General features: G+C 30.1%; 1 protein-coding gene across 3 annotated transcripts in view; it reads right to left on the bottom strand.

Annotated features, from left to right (window-relative positions):
- Nucleotides 1-17,117, bottom strand: part of LOC106683436 (gamma-aminobutyric acid receptor subunit beta-like) — a gene marked incomplete in the record, with an annotated part of 109,309 nt that overhangs the window by 3,773 nt on the left and 88,419 nt on the right. For 2 of the 3 annotated variants that reach the window (XM_067048750.1, XM_067048749.1), the window contains 4 exon segments: nt 7,269-7,422; nt 8,160-8,393; nt 8,898-9,070; nt 10,789-10,900. In XM_067048750.1, coding sequence (XP_066904851.1) covers nt 7,269-7,422; nt 8,160-8,393; nt 8,898-9,070; nt 10,789-10,900 — 673 coding nt within the window. 3 annotated transcript variants of the gene reach the window in all.

The raw sequence follows: 17,117 nt of genomic DNA, 5'->3' as shown, positions 1-17,117 counted from the left end.
ACACACACACACACACACACACACACACACACACACACACACACACACACCGTTTTGTGAGACTTAATTATTTGAACTAAGGAGATCTGAAAATATATATTTTTGTTAAAGATTCATATTCATAATTTTCCATGATTGAAATTTTATCTACATTTAGGAGGGTGAGAGGTATAGAAAACTGATTAATTTAATTTTTTTGTGAATATCACAAATACCTATGAGGTTTTTCTCAAACATTATCAAGCACAAAATTTAAATCTCTATTAAAAAGGTTTCTATAAATTTTTGGCAATTGGATGAAAGGGTTAAAATTTATAGAATTCTTGGTTTAGATAAAAATTGTTCTAAAGCTTTTAAATATCTATCAATTGGTGCAAAGTTTAATATTCATTAATTTCACTAAAATTACAAATTATATAAATAGGATAAACATAGCACAAATTTGAGTCAGATTTTGGTGGTAGGGTATGAAGAAGATATGGACAGAAAATCCTAACAACTCTTTTGTCTGAGGCTACCAAATTCTGTGTGTACATGCACACCCTTTTTGCTTGGGCACCTCTTTGTTCACTCTTCCTCTGTGAAAGAAGGAGGGAAACCTATTTTCACAAAAATCTTAAGTCTCTTTCTTCAGCTGTTACATGTATAATCTTCCTGCCAAGTCTCGCAGAGACTATGCGACCTGACCCATTACAGAGAATGGTACTGAATTTTATTAATTAATTTTATTTATTACTTTTGTAATTATCATATAATCCAATTATACATTTCTATTTATCAATAGTTATTATTAGTGGATTTATAGCTTACCAGCTGATCATTGATTTTTGAATATTAATTGTTTTTGTTTTTTGATTTGTCTTCCAATTTTTCAATTACATTTTATGATTATTATATGTATTCTTTTGATTAGTTTTTACTTATTTCCCTTTATTATTAAGAATTAATCAATACTTACAATTATAATTTATTAGGAGTTTCTTTTGCAGACTATATCCCTACATAATCAACAGTTAAATTAAGTTATTGCAATACATATTTATGGTCCCCATAAATCTTGTTGATCTTGTCACTAAGAAATATAAAAAGAAAAAAGAAATAGTTCATAAGCTTTGACAAAAGAAATTTTTATTATGTGTATGATATTTATACAGGTTTTTATTTTGTTTTCCTTTTGATCGAATATTTTCAATTAACAATGTATTATATAAAAAAAAGGAGAGATGTTCATCATAAATAAATTAATTTATAATCCATGAAATCAAATTCAGATGAGTTATCCTGCACTTATTATTTTTAATTCTTTTAATTGAAACATTAAACAATATAAGTACACAACAGAAATATCAGTTTAAGTTCTTTCAAGCAAAATACAGCGAATCAGCTCTAGGTTGCTTCAGGAGTATACACAATAATGGCTAAAATAGGAAGTGGTTTCTCTCAGACACCATGCAATCTGTCTTATAACCAGGATCCTACGATCCCTGGAGGGTTAATATTATATAAAGTGCATAATCATAAATTGAGAGGGTATATTACAAAAGTTTTTATCAATGCTCAACATGTTAATATTATACTATTTCTGTTAATATTATAACATGTAATAATCAAAATCAGTTCTCAGATAAGTATAGTCATGTCAACAACTTCACTTTCAAGAAGATCTGTAAAGAAATACCTGCTACTACTGCTATGATCTACATAAGTTAGGTGTTCTAAACCTCTTCTCTGACACCAGCAAATTATCATGCACATGCATGTAATTGATAGTAATGAGGCAGAGTAAGTCCTCTGGAATACTGGTCTTGGAAGTTGTGAGGGGGTGCAGGTGTACACACATTTTTTCCATCCTCATCCTAGTAAGTTTTTCTGCACACCACACCACTGCTCCTCCAGATAAAAATATGGATATTGTTATGCTGCCATTATAGTGAAATGGAGTACAGCTAACTTATGTTAGGGATGTATTGGCTGCTTTGTGATTATTTTTAAATATAATCAAGGGTGTAACCTATCTAAACTATCATACATTTTAAGTCTATGTTAGGATAGGAAAAATATTCATCGACATCAGTTACAGCATTTTCTGATGGGTTAGGATAGTTACATATTTGCAATATTTGTAAAAATCTGCTTCTGGTAATCTTTTTTTTAAATATGAGATTTTACTTATGCTGTAAATGGATAAAACTATAATATGTAGAAACATTTAATGCTAGGAGAGCATCATTGATTCACCAAATCCTATGTTGAATGTATATGTAGTGATCCTCTCTTTCTATTTGGTAATTTTTTGAGATATTTTCTAAAGTATCTTCAATAGGTTGTTGGGGGAGGGGAGTAGAATCAATTAAGAGAACTTTTTTTTTATATGACTCCTTTGCTGGTAATTCCTAACATACAGAGGGTGGGTACTACAGGATTTCACCCTATTCTAATATTGGTTTGGTCAAGTTTACATTTTGTGGGACCGCCACAGGAATAAAAGTCAACCTTCCAGGCCAGGTTCGAACCGATATGGCTGCAGTTACAAGGTTGCAACTCATTCAGCTACAAATGGCCAGAATTAAAAGAACCAATAGTGTCATCACACATTAGTATTGCTTCAAGTATTTTGCTAATTTATTAATTGCATTTAGTACTATAATTGTTTTGCCATCTCCTTTGCCCTGAATTATTTTGTATCCAGCTTCCTTTAGGTGGATTGTTAGGAGAGAGATTAATTGCATTTTGCTGATTTTTTCTTCTTTTTTTATTAGTTATTTGAGAGGATTTTTCCTTATACAAAGGTATCATGAATAGGGTTTTCCTCTTTCATTTGTTGTCCTTCTTCATTTTTTAGTGGTATATTCATTTTCAGTAGCTCTTACAGAATGAGTGTGGCTCCTGATATTAAAGTGATAGCTGGCGTATCACTTTAAAATTTACTGGAGGTCACCACACTAATCGATGAAGAATGAAGGACGTCCTTTATAAGATATCAAAGTTAATATAAAATATCATCAATAGTATAAGAAACTAGCATTCTAAAACAGGTCTAAAATAATAATTGTCATGGTTAATATAGTTTGTTTTGTAGTCACATAAACATGAAAATTATTTGTAATTAAATTATAAATTATAATCTCATTGTTTTTGGAAAATTAATTTATTCATTAATTTTTTTTAATATCATTATGTAGAAGATTACTTCAGATCTTAATTCATAACCAAAATCCAACAGAAATTTATGCTACTTATGTAATAATGTAAATTAAATAAAACAACCTTACATCATCATAATTCTGAATTCATTGATATTGAATTTGAATTTGAAACTGAATATAGTATAACAAATTATTATTGGTTTTTAGAAGCATTAAAACAAACAAATGTTCAATTGTAAGTAGTTTTTTCAATGATTGGAAATGTTAAACAAATCAATTTAACCCTGAAATGGTATTACCTCCATTGAACATTAGAATTTCATGAGCCTGGATATATGGAATGAGACTAGGATAGTTATTGACTTAAAAAGGGGTTAATATCCATGGATTGAAAGATATGTTAAAGTGTGACATAAAAATTCATTTTTTATCATATACAAGTTGCACTGTGGGAAACTATGAATATATCGATTGTATCCCTTGGCGTTGGAGTAGTCCTTTGTTTTGACATGACTTGTGTAGTCTTTCTTGTGATCACTTCAAAGCTAGTGTATTTTATTCTCACTACGGTTAGAAAGTTTTATGTTATATCACCGTAACAAATAAAACAATAAAAACATTTTGTTTCAGTCCACCCATTCAACAAGAAAGAATTACAATATCAGCATGGCTCAATGAGGAATACAAGGAAATCACTGATAAGAAGAATGAATCTTATAGTTAAATGGTACAAAGATGGTATAAGGAAGTATCTGAGGAAGAATACAGGCCTAGAAGACAGAGTGAGAAGATACTTCATAAGAGGAAAAAAAAGAGCTTATGAAAAGTAAGAATTTCATAATACTGATGTGCTGAAATTAAAGTAAGAAAAGGTGAATTGTGGCCAAAAGAGCTTTTCATCAAACACCATTTCTTGAGAGGATAAATAAGGTACACTTGCGTCTGATAGGGTTCACTTTCTATTCCCTGATTTTCTAATATTGTGGTGTTTTGATGTCATCAATGAGGATGTGCTCTTTAGGCATTGTGAAGTTCAAAGCACAAAATTGAAAAATGGATACACATGAGAGAAAAGGATGGATAATTTTGTTGGTAGAAGTCAAGAACTGTGAAATGAAATTGTAGTACCCCAGAAATAAATGTAATAAAGTATGTGTACATAACTAAACTGTGGCCATCATGGAATTTTAAACCTTAATTATGGAATCAATCAATATAATTATTATAATAAATCCAATTATCCTTCCATTTTATAAATCTTTCAATATATATTTTTTTCCACTACTTTGGTAAGATTACTACGTATCTCAAAAGATTTTAATCTTACGAGAAAAAGTATCTTATGAGAATTTTAGTTTACGAAAAAAGTGTCCTTACAAGAATTTGATCGAGTTGAACTCTCTTTTTTATAAAATAAAATCTTAAAAATATAGATTTTATGAAAAATTAAAATGAGCCATGAGAACTTTGAAACCCTCATATTTGAAAAACTTTGAACACAAATTATTCATGCTTTTCGACTATTTGATCTTCCAGAAAATTCTAGTGCAATAGTTCAAGACTATCAACAGTAAATATTTTGATTTTATTGAATAATTATAGATGACCATTAGTTCTTTCTACAAGCTTTTTTTTTCACAAAATATAGGCACATTTATTTACCTATTTCATCATCTCTCTTTTTCATATTATTAGGGAAAATTTTATTGGTTTTCTTTTTTTGAAGTATTAAGTATTAAGAAGGAACTTTGATCACTTCCATTAGTGACTATAGTCGTTCAAAGCTCTCATAATGTAACCAGTTCTATTCCTATAACATACACTCCTCAAGTGTGTGTTTCATTTTGAAATTTCGCTTTTTTTTTATTTTGTTTTGATAAAAATATTTTTATCAGTTTTCACTGTTTACAAAACTCTATACCAGAGGGTTGAAACATCAGTTCCAATGGTTTGCGGCAAATGGAAGAAAAACATAACTTAAGGAAATTATTTTTATTCAAATTAATTTTCATTAGTTTTTATATATTTTTCTTTTACAAGGTTTTTTATTTCTTGTTAAAAGAAACTTTTTAGTTTTGAATCAATAAAAAAGTGAGAATTAAAAATTTTATTTTGGAATATATTTTTTAATGAATTAATTGGTTTGAAAAATTGTAGTCAGTTGAGTAAATTTGGTGGTTGTGGTAGAACTTCAATTTTCAGATCTTGTTATTATTTTTTTATAGTTTGTAAGTTTAAGGAAGTAATTTTGAATATAATTGATATCTTTAAAGTTAGTTTTTCTTTTGCTTCTCTCATGCTAAAGGAATTAAAAATACTTGTTTTACCAGTCATTAACAACGGTCTTTAAAGAGATTTAGTAGAGAATAGTATCATGAAAACATGTTTAGTAAAACAACATTTTTGTTAAAAATTCTCAGACATATTTCTCATGTCAAACTTAGTAAATTAACAGAATGTTTTCCTAAACAGAAATCTGTATTAGTGCCAGTAAAACACGCTCATAAGGAAACAAAAATTATTAATTTTTTCTGCTTTTTGAAGAAGGCAAATTTTGGAAAATAGTGGCACAAATTCTGTTACCTGACAGAGTTTTTTTTTTTTTGTTGTAAAATAACAATATTTTTGCAAAAGCAATTCCCTTTCTAATTGGCTATATTTTGTTTCTTTTTCAAAAATCCCAACCATATCGAACGGCTTAAACTAAATAGATTGCAATAGTGACAAATAGGTATGTTGATTTTTTATAAATTTACTATTTTTTTTTAAAGATATAAATTTTAACTAAATCCTTGCTTTAAGTCCTTCATTACATGTAGAATAATTAATTCCTAGATCATAGTAGATAAGTAGATCGATATTGAGACTTGGCAATAACTTAAAGCAAGCAGTTGATGTAGGTAAGTTTGTGTTGAATGTTTACTATTAACTTTTGAATGAAAAAGATCTCCTGTAATTTGTGTTTGCTAAATCCTTATAGATGCCCTAACACTATATGGCTGCCTCTACAGGTATACATCAAACTGATTAGCACCAGAGCAGATCGGAAAGTAGTTTCAAAGTATTTACAGTTGATTTTCTAGGTCTCAGTGAGTTAAGTTAAGGGTAGTTTTGGAGAGGGGGTGTATACTATACTTAATAGAGCAGGTGTTAATAAAAACCATGGTCTTGCATGTATTAGCCATTTTTTTTTAATCATCAGACCTCTCAAGGTAATCTAATGTATTCAAGCGATATTGGAAGTATTCCAATTACTCGTGCAAAATTTTATCATAGTTTGTAGAGATAAATCAACCATTTTTCATATTTACATTCAAGAGAAGCATAAAAAAAAACCCAAAAAAAAAACACAAAATAACAATCACTCTAACACTTTTTACCTCTGCAACATTGTTATTGGTCACTCTCAAACCTGTTTATAAAATGGCCTCCGATATATCCTCACAAAGGAAATTTTCTGGCCAAAAGGGGATCAGGACAAACTAGAAAAAGCAGAAAACATGTGATCTTGTTCATTCTCCTCTTTAAATTCCTTACTTGATTCCAAAATATGAAAGTCTTATTGGTATTAATTTTGTTGAGAACTAGACAGTGACCGTTAATGAAAATACCAATATATTTTTCATTCTCTTTCATATCAAAAATCATGTGACAGATGTAAAAAGTGATATAGTGATTGGTGTGTTCAAATTATGTATTATACCAATACTTGAGGTAGTGTTGAAAAGATTGCAGCCATTTTGTTTCATGTTTAAAACAAAAGAAAATATATCTATATTGGAGAGGGTGAAATGAACTTTGAAATTAATTTTTTTTCTTCTCAAAAGTCGCATCTTCAAAATATAATTAAAATTAATTATTAATTAAACAGAAATTAGTTTCAGTAATTACTATCAATGAAAGTAACATGAAACATCTAGAAATAACAGAGGTTAATAAAAAAGTTTGAGTAAGATAAAGATAAATTTAAAGATTGAAAAAAGTTAAGCTTGTAAAGATAAATAAGAGGAAGTACAGACTGATTTATTTTGTAGACTAGTACCTGTAGAATACTAGAGATTAAAATGTATATATAATTCTAATAATTTATTGTAAACTAAGTTATAACATTAAAACAGCAACCTTGTGGAACCACCATGCCTGTTGCGGATGGATGGAATTGGAGACAGCCTCACATCCTGAAGTTCAATGATTTCATCAGCTGCTCCGCCACTGCTGCCAGCAAACCCATCTGACACTGTCGACGAGGACTTCCCTGCTGAAGGATGTAGTGATTCTTTAAATAAATATCAGTATACCAGAAAATCAGTAACCATTGAAGGATCAAAAGTAATCAAGAACCATAATTGTAGTATAAAATAGAATAATGATTACTTGAAAAATAAGCACCTTCATAAGATTAATAATATGATAAATAGTTGTAAAGAGCTGATCCCCAAATAATTTTTTTTTTTTAATACTATAGAATAAAAATGGATTTGTTAAAACTATTAGGATAATAAATATAAGTGAATTTCTTAAATTATTTTGTTATTGGGTTGTTCAGAAAATACTGTAAAATTTCTCTGCACACTTCAAATCTATCACAAAAAAAAAACTGCCTTACAAGATCCTTGATATTGTATATATTAATCTGAAGGTACTGAAAGGTATACCTGATTCTTAAAAGTACATTGCATCATTTTTGAGATGATTTTATCCCTATAATCAAGTGCATGATTGATTTCCTAATCAATTTGCGACACCAATTATATAAGTAAGTGGAATGACTCATCAGTCCAAACAGTATCCTCACCATAATTTTATATTTTGGGTCAAGAGAATGGTTGGTTTGCGAGTCATAATTAAAACTGGGGTGCTCTCTTTACTATCCCAAGTAATATTAACAATATTAGAGCCCATTAGAACCACAAAGCAAATTAAATTTCAGTTTGGATGGTAATGAAACCGAAAATCATAGTATTAGCTTTATTTCTATATAGTCAATAAAAAGAAAAAAGTTTTTATACTAACCACACAAACTAGCTTTTCTTGCAACATCTTCAGATTCTTGTTTCTTTTTTGTCTTTTTCTTTGCTCTCGCTCCCCAGTAGGTGTAATTGACAGCTGCATACTCTAGAAGAGCTGCGAAAACGAAGACGAAGCACATGACGAGGTAAATGTCAATGGCTTTCACATAAGAAATCCTGGGCAATGAGCTCCTCACACCAGTACTAATGGTAGTCATAGTCAGGACAGTCGTTATACCTTAAGGATAAGTTTGTTATTTTATTTATCATAGTATTCAGTGTAAGGAAAAAAAGTATTATTTTTAGATAATATTTATCTTCTAAAAGCTGACTATTTTGTTACTATTCTTCTCATTGTTTGGCAAATAAAAATATATATTTGGGACAAAAGATAATTTTTTTTTACTTTAATTGGTGTTATTCATATTAAAATTAAAAAAAAAAAAGAATATTTGTCTCGTACTGTAAACTTCGATGTCACTTAAAGTGAAACTAAATTTTTGACATTTGTAATTTAGTTTTTTCTAAAATGAAAAGAGAGACAAGAAATTGAATTAGTAATGGCCCTCAGAGAGTAAGGCTTTGACACGTTATGAATATATTTTTACAAAGATAGACATTTGTCATTACAAGATTGCTCAGAAGGGTATACCATCAATATCAGATGAATATTTGAAAGTGGCACACAGTCTTATTTACTTATCTATTATCATTTTTTTAAGTCATAATAATTTCTGCCTACCTAAAGCAACTCTGGCACTAGTTGCCTCATGGTTGATCCAGAAGGAGACCCAAGATAGCATGACAATGAGAATGGAGGGCAAGTACGTTTGAAAAACAAAATAACCAATGTTTCTCTGAAGTTTGAATGAAAGGGACAGCCGCTGGTAAATTCCTGTAGCCAGCTTCTCCTTCCTATAACAAATAATTTAATTGTTACTAAAGTTAATATTTAGGAGTAATAGGACATTTACAGAAGAAATTTGGTTTGGAAGTCATATTTTTCAACTAATAGTGAATCTATTTTTATTTATGAAAGATAATGCAATTTTGGCTATGAAATGAATCAGTAATTGATTACAAAGACTCAACATTGGAATCAACTTGATTTTTGTGTCTAATTAATATCTAATTAAATCCAACCATCCATATTTAAACACTTGTAGTACAACCCCCAAACCTTCATTTTAAATGTTAAATGATACAGAGAAGGGCCAACAAGCAACTAGGTCATTACTTTTTAGTAACTTGCAATGTACATAACGAAGTATATTGGAGTCCCATTTATTTGAGATATAATATCTTTTGGAATAATGACTGTATCATTTTAAAAACTTTATAATTATTTTATGATGCTATCCAGTCTTTAACTTTTCTAAAACAAAATTGGCCATATCTTTATACGAGACTTATACAATATACTAAAAAAAATTTTAAGTACATGAAAAATATACTATAACAAATTTTGCAGTGTAAGAATAAGTATTATAATGATCACTATTATTATTAGTGTCATCACTACTGCTAGAAGTCATTTAGAAGAACATATTTTGTTTGATCATTTATCAACAGATCATTACAGGAGAGGTAGGGAGCATTCACCCCAATAATTTAAAACCTTTAAAGTTGGAAAATCTGAGATTTGAAGCTGAAAATTTTGGTAAAGAAGTTATTATACTTAAAATTGGTGATTGATACTATTTAGTGAGGTTAGTTTTCCAAAAATGTTTATAAAAAAATCAAATTCCAAGTGGGTAAATCTTAAATGTTGAGCCCTCTTTTCCTCTTATAAGTTGTAGCGTACATTCGCCTGCAATAAAGTCACTATGATAGAGAAAAATCAGATCTCACTTGGCAACCAGAAATTATTAATGGTAGCATTGTAGTTCAGAAGATAAAAATAGGAATAGAGATCATATTTGAGTAAAGTGGTTGAGATTGGGTGTTGTGAGAAAGCTCGATATTAGTGAAGTTATGAAACAAAAAAAAGCTGACTTGACTCCGCATGATATAAGACAGCAGTTTGTATAATCAAGGATAGTGAGCTGTGTGCAAAGGTTGAGGGATGACAAACTTTTTCACATTGGAATGAAGAACAGGCCAGACTTCGTTAAGATAATTTTTTTGGTCATCAGTTTGTTTATTAATAGAAATAAAAAATCAATTTTTAGCTATCTGTGTATGTACATTCACCTTCCAACAACAAGTTTATGATTCAGCTCTAAATAGATGATTGATTAAAACTTGAAGATATTGAGAAAATGATGGGCCTATTATTCATTTGAAAAAATTGGGAACAGTACACAAGTATCACTCCAACACTTTAATATATGATATTAATATCACAATTAATACTTGATTGTGGCTGTTGACTTCCACTTGCTATGTTTGCTATACTCAAAAGAGATAAACAAACCCCCGACATATCCTATTCAGTTGAGGTAGAGCATAAAATCGCAAAAATATTAATCACTTTATGGTGCCCAGTTATAACTGACAACAATGGTTGATAACTTTCTGATAGTACAAGCCCACCTGGAATGTTGGAAAACAGTTGTGAACCTGTACAAAAATTTGTGTTTTAAAATAGTTTATGATGAGAGGAAACAATAAACAGTATTACTAAAAGTTACCTGTCATTCGTTTCATATCCGATGATCGTAAACTGAGGTAGTTCAGCCTGTTCAACACCCCTCACAGGTGTATCTTTCCAGTACATCACCACGTCGCTCACTGTATAGCCATCTTCAACAAGGTAAAGCGCAAGAAACTATTATATATATATACAAATACTGATTCATTTCATAATATTAATTCACCAAAATAAATTAACTTTAAAGTGGTAATAGTTATAAACTAGTTCAAAAACATAAAACTTTGTTGGAAAATAAATTAAAAAAAAAAAAAAAAATGCTATAACCAGTAACTCTAATGGTCTGGAGGTATTTTGTGATCTTGATGATCTAGTGTGAATCTAAATATTATTTACTGATCTTTTAAGTGTGATATAAATAAAATAAATGAGTGGACTGTATCAGATTGAATTAAATTGATTGAATAAATCAACAGAATTATCTTTAAACTAAATGAAAAAAAAGAATAAAATGAGTATTACATTAATATGAATGCGACTGTTGGTATATAGCAATGTTTTAATTATAAGTATACTGATTAACAAGTTTTATTAATATTGTTAATCATTTACAAATGTAACATAATATAATAAAATTCTTTTTGAAATAAAGTGGTCTTTAACAAATAGTAAACAGCAACATTACATGAATTTGACATTAATAAAAATTAAAGACAAAGTGAATACATGCATAAATAAAAAAATGGACAAATAAAATTAATTAACTGGAATAAACAATTTGTCTTGAGAATAAATAAAATAACTATAGTATTGAATTGAGTCATTTGATCTGGACTTTGAAAGATAGCTGAAGTGGAACTAGAAAAGCAAGGTCTATGGAAATGAAACTAAGTAATTAACTGTGGAAGGATATTATCTATTGTTATATTCCTAAAAAATAAAACATTAATATAATGGTAACTTTTGTAAAGACTACTACAAAAGTCTCCTCCTAACCTCAACCCACTAATAAATTATTTCTTGTTATACATGAGAAAAAGTTAATTTGGATCAATAAGCACTATATAGAAGTTTATTTATATCCAATTGTAAAGAATTCTAGAGATTAACAGTGAAAATTCATGATTAAATACTACACGAATCTGATTTACTATTTTTTTTTTTTACAAAATTTTTATTAGAAAATAATATTTAGAAGTTTTAGAAAAACAAAATAGGAGGAGATTAGAAGTAAAGGGGGCAAGAAAAATTTTGCTGAGACTTTTCTTTGCTGTTGTCTACCTGAGCCCGAACCAAGATTGTGGAATTCTCTTCTATTAAATAATAATTTTTAATTATTTCTCAATTTTTCAAAAGTTTAGCATAAATTTGGCTTAGGAATAAATAGGCAGAAAAAAAGTCTTATTAGCAAAATTATGACTTTTACCCTCTAATACTAATATTCTCGTATGTTATAGACAATAAACGAAGATTTTCAACTTATTTCTAAAAATTTATTATGTAAATATTTAGAAATTAGTTGAAAGAATAAGGAAAAGCAAATAAATAATGCTTCAGAAAGATTCATCCATACTATATTAAGATAACATAAATTAGAAAAATGGACCGATATGCAAACACTTCTTCCAGCCTATTCATATATGGCTTATGCTTATGAAATACATAAATAAACAGATCTGAAAATTTTTATTTTTAGCTGCCTGAGATATTCTTGCTAAAATATATTCATTAAAGTGCACTGAATTGAAAAATTATATAATAACAATTTGAACTCTGGTCCTAGGCCTCTTCGATCTTGCTCTGTGGTTTTCCCTTAATAAGATAGGAATATGCTGTGGCAGGTTATTTTGTTTATTGTTATTAATTCTAGTTGCCGAAGTGTTGTCAGTTATGCTTGTTATTATTGATGATGTGAGTTTTTGAATAGCTTCGTCAATGTTTTGTTATGTCTTCAGTCGATTGTTTAAATCTAGTTTAGTTTCCAGGTGACATTTAAATTTGTTCCAGTCAACTCTTCCTGTAATCAATGAAGGAGTGGAAGGCTTAGGTACGAAGCTTGAATGTAAAAAAAGCAAAACTGGACTATGATCTGAGGAAAAATCCTCCAGGGATTCAACAATGGCATGGGAGGGAGAAATCTTGGAGGTGATAAAGATGTTGAGGACATCAGGGCTCTTTTTGAGGGATGTAGGTCAATAAGTCGGATTTTTGGGAGAGAGAATGGAACTGGTGTTGGAGGTGGAAACACAGAAGTTTTACTCAAACTTGAAAAAAATATTAATTTTTTTTTAAACTAAAGTTTTAAGTTTTATTATGCCTGAAAGGTAATAAGTGTTGGTAAGATAGATAAATGCCAACCTGCCAACATATATGCACACCCTCACAGAATATCTCTATTATCTAAGTTTCAGAACGTTAGGGGAACCCTGTCCACCAAAGTAAGTATCTTAAAACTAGTTTTTTTATAAGCGCTATACCTCCGAAATATTTCTCTATGTTACCTTAAGCCTTTTACCTTGTCAATCATAAGCAGAAATATTTAATAATGCATTTAATTACTGTTTACTCGGGAATACGTAAAACATATGAACTTTTGTAGAAATCATCATAGCTCACATGATATTGAGCGAGAAAGTCGTAGAGCTTCTTTTCCTAAGCCATATTGACATTTCTAGTCTTGGTAAAACTGGCAAAGAGACTAGGAGTAGTAGCACATTAGCATGAAAGCTAACTAAACACATGGTGTCTTGGAAAGAGCACCCGAAGTTGAGGAAATAGTAATAATCATTAATCTAAGTTTGAAAAAGCAGCCGAATTCAAAAGTTGGGTTCTATTGTTACATAGAAGAATAGGAAAGAAGATGAAATGAACCCGCATATACAATAGGAACCAATCAACATTCCTTAAATTAAATTTCGTTTAATTTGCTATATCTTTATTATTTTTTTTTTTTTGGCATTTTAAAATATAAACTCATGACCTCATATTAGATATTAGATTAAACAAATCAAATAAGCCTTTTAAACTCCAGCCTTTCTAAGGACATGGAATCGGACTCAATGGCCGACAACCAAAAATTATATGCATTGAAGACAGATAATGTTCCTCTACTCTTGAAGGCTTGGCATACAACCAAATAAAATCCTCGTGCTCGATTAAAATTTCCTCTTCCGTTCGGCTCCTTCCTTAAATAGAATCGGGGCTCGACCGTGATGAGCTGGTCTCTATTAACGGCTTAGGCAGACAGCATCGTTTATCAGCGAATGAGTGACTTAATCGAGTTAGTAGCAGGTGTCATCGAATGTGACTATGGATTTAGAGAACTGTAATTTCTTCACTAAACTCAAAGTTCAGTAGGTGAATTAGTTTCCATTAAAATCTGACACCAACAATGTTTGGGACTTTTAAGTAATATTTTGTTGAAATTTAATAGTTTTTTTTTCATTTCTACCTTCGTTATACTGTTAATTGGAGGGCGAAATCAATGTGATCTCTCTGAAAAATCGGGTAGCTGTATCCTAGAGGCGTTTAAACTTACATGTACCATTTTGGGGGAAAAAGTATTTGGTTACCATGGAGCGGTACTCTCCCCCAGTTCTTGTGGGGTACCCTCCCCTCGGCCAGCAGCTCTCTTGGGCCAATATTCATACCCACTTAAATTAGTTCTAAAAGATGTTTTATTCCAACTAGAGTAGACCTAAACAAGGAATAGACATAAAACAAGTGTTCCGGGTAACCTACGGCAACCGAAAGGTTGAATTGGAGGGGCCACCATAATACATTATGGCATATAATAGCCTACAGGATATACTAGCGCCCATCTGGCCAACAGTCAAAATTCAACTCATCCAGAGCTCTCTGTAGTGAGAAGCAACCCAAACTAATGAGAGATAGCCAGCCATCTTGTCTTCAGTCAGAAGCAGTCCATCTTTTCTTTTTGTTCACTCATCAATAATATCTACCATGAGTGAATAAATTTACTGGAGTAGTTCCCAGCAGCAGAGGGGAGAGAGGCATAGAAATGCGGAGGGAAGAAGGAAGCATGAAGTAAGTCCATCTGGCAATAATTAACATCTATCACCACATAATAATCATCATCAACCACCTCATTATCTACAATTCCTTAGCCCAGCCATTCAAAATTTACTAATCATCTGATCATAAATGTTTTCTTTCGGCCACCCACTACACCACTTGTAACTTAAACAATAGAATTTTAATTATCATTCAATCATGTTTCATTTTTCAATTATACAGCCCACTCAAACCCAACCAAAAGTGGAGTATGTCTGGCATTAAGGTGATGGTTCATGCTTCATACAACAAGAATTTCCTACAGTTTTCCAGTCAGCTAGAAAATCCTAAGAAGTAGATCGGAATGAATTTGGAGTAAACTCTGGAAATAGCTGCTAAAGGTATACTACAGCTCTATACCAGATTGGAAAGGCCTGCTCTTCTAATGACCACACTTGTAGAACACAGTCGTCACAGAATAGTAGAAGGCTGCTACAGCTGAGCCGACGACCTGAGGAGGATGTTGCTGGAAGGTTGCCCAGTCGTGTCGGTTCATTCATCAACTCTTTCCCAAGGCCCGCCGACTCTACTAGTCCGCAGGTCGATAAAGTCTGGGCCAATCTATCCTTCCTTTGTCCTGTTCTTGCAAGATACAAGAAACTTACCATGTATCGGGCGAAATATACCTCAGAAATAATTTTGAAAATGTTTTGTTAAACAAGTGAATAGGTAATATAAGCAATGTCACCAAAAAAAGAATTTCAGATGGACTAATATTTCGACATCCCAACTCTTTCACTTTCTCAGTAGACAAGCAGGCGTGATAGGTTTCAGTGACCTGCGCGTAAGTGAGAATATGGAGAATTATTTATGCAAGAGTTTTGTATTTGATAGTTTTAATGGACTTAAGCAGAGTGTTAAAGGTATCCTCCAACAGCAGATGATCCGCATACCAATAGAGTAAAAAAGTACTATTTCTGAAATTCTCGCACGATTATGTAACTGTTGGACTTCATTGGATACTTAAGATAGTACTATTGTGCTCAAGATTCTTTCTGAACTGAATAAAAATACATAAAGTAGTAACAAAATTTGTTTTCATATTATATATATAAATAATTTCAAATATGAAGAAGATGGTCAGGGTTGCGGTCTAAAGAACAAAAATAGTTGAAAATTATTTATTTTCCGACGTTCCAAAAACAAATAAGAACATTTTGAAATAGTAAGATAACAAAAAAGTAAATTAAGGTAGGGTCGAAATTAAGTAAAAACAAAATTATATACAAATAAAAGAAAAGAAATAAAATAGTATTAATATAAAATAAACAATGATAAGAATAAAAAAAATTACGTAAACTATAAGGTTAAAAATGTCCAGGAGACGCAATAAAACTCAAAAACAGAAAAGTAGATATGGGAAAACAAAACTTAACACACTTTCTTGTTTACTGTCATATCTCTTTTTCTGTTTTTGTGTCTCCTTTTTTTTAATCTTATACTTTACGTAATTTTTTTATTCTTATCGTTGCTTATTTTATAATAATACTATTTTATTTCATTTCTATGTAATTTTCTTTTCACTCATTTTTACATAATTTTAACTCTACCTTAATTTACCTTTTTGTATCTTATGACCTCACTGTTTCAAAATGTTCTTAGTTGTTTGTTAGCCCTACAAAGTCAGAAAATAAATAGTTGTCAACTATTTTTATTCCTTTTGACCGCAACCCTGACCATCTTCTTCATATTTAAGATTCGTTTTTACAATTATAAACGAATTAAACAAAAACGTAGGAAATGAAAACGCTATTGTGTTACAAAAATATCTAAATCACATATTTTTTTTTTTTTACTTTATTTAGTTTATTCACAACTGTAAAAGTATTTTTACAACCAGCGAATGAGATGTACAGAAAAAAAAAATCACATATTAAAAAAAATAAAAAACGATATGTTGAAAAACATAAGAATTTAAAAAAATTTTAACAATAAAAAAATTAAACCAATTTGGTAATTTTGGTAAAAAATTGGCTTTATTAAAATGTTAAAAAATTAAAAGTTTTTAATACATAATATAATCTTTAAACGTACACTACATACATCAAAAACACTGTTATTCTATATTTTTATAAATGTTTCTCTTTATTGGGTGATAAAATTTGAAAAAAAAAAAAGAATCGTATAATCGTAATTATCTAGCTTGTGGCTGTGCTACCGGTGGTAGAAGTCATTCCTCATTAGTTCTTGATCAAGATCGGTAAATTCTAAGCGGTAGTAAAAATGTCCTCTATAATAACGGTGGAGGTCATTTTGAAAATTATTAAATTATTTTAAATATGAGCTAAAGTAATT

Source organism: Halyomorpha halys, unplaced genomic scaffold (genome assembly GCF_000696795.3).
Source record: "Halyomorpha halys isolate HHAL.00 unplaced genomic scaffold, Hhal_1.1 Scaffold483.1, whole genome shotgun sequence".
Lineage (NCBI taxonomy): Eukaryota > Metazoa > Arthropoda > Insecta > Hemiptera > Pentatomidae > Halyomorpha > Halyomorpha halys.
This window is presented reverse-complemented; position numbering and strand designations above follow the sequence as displayed.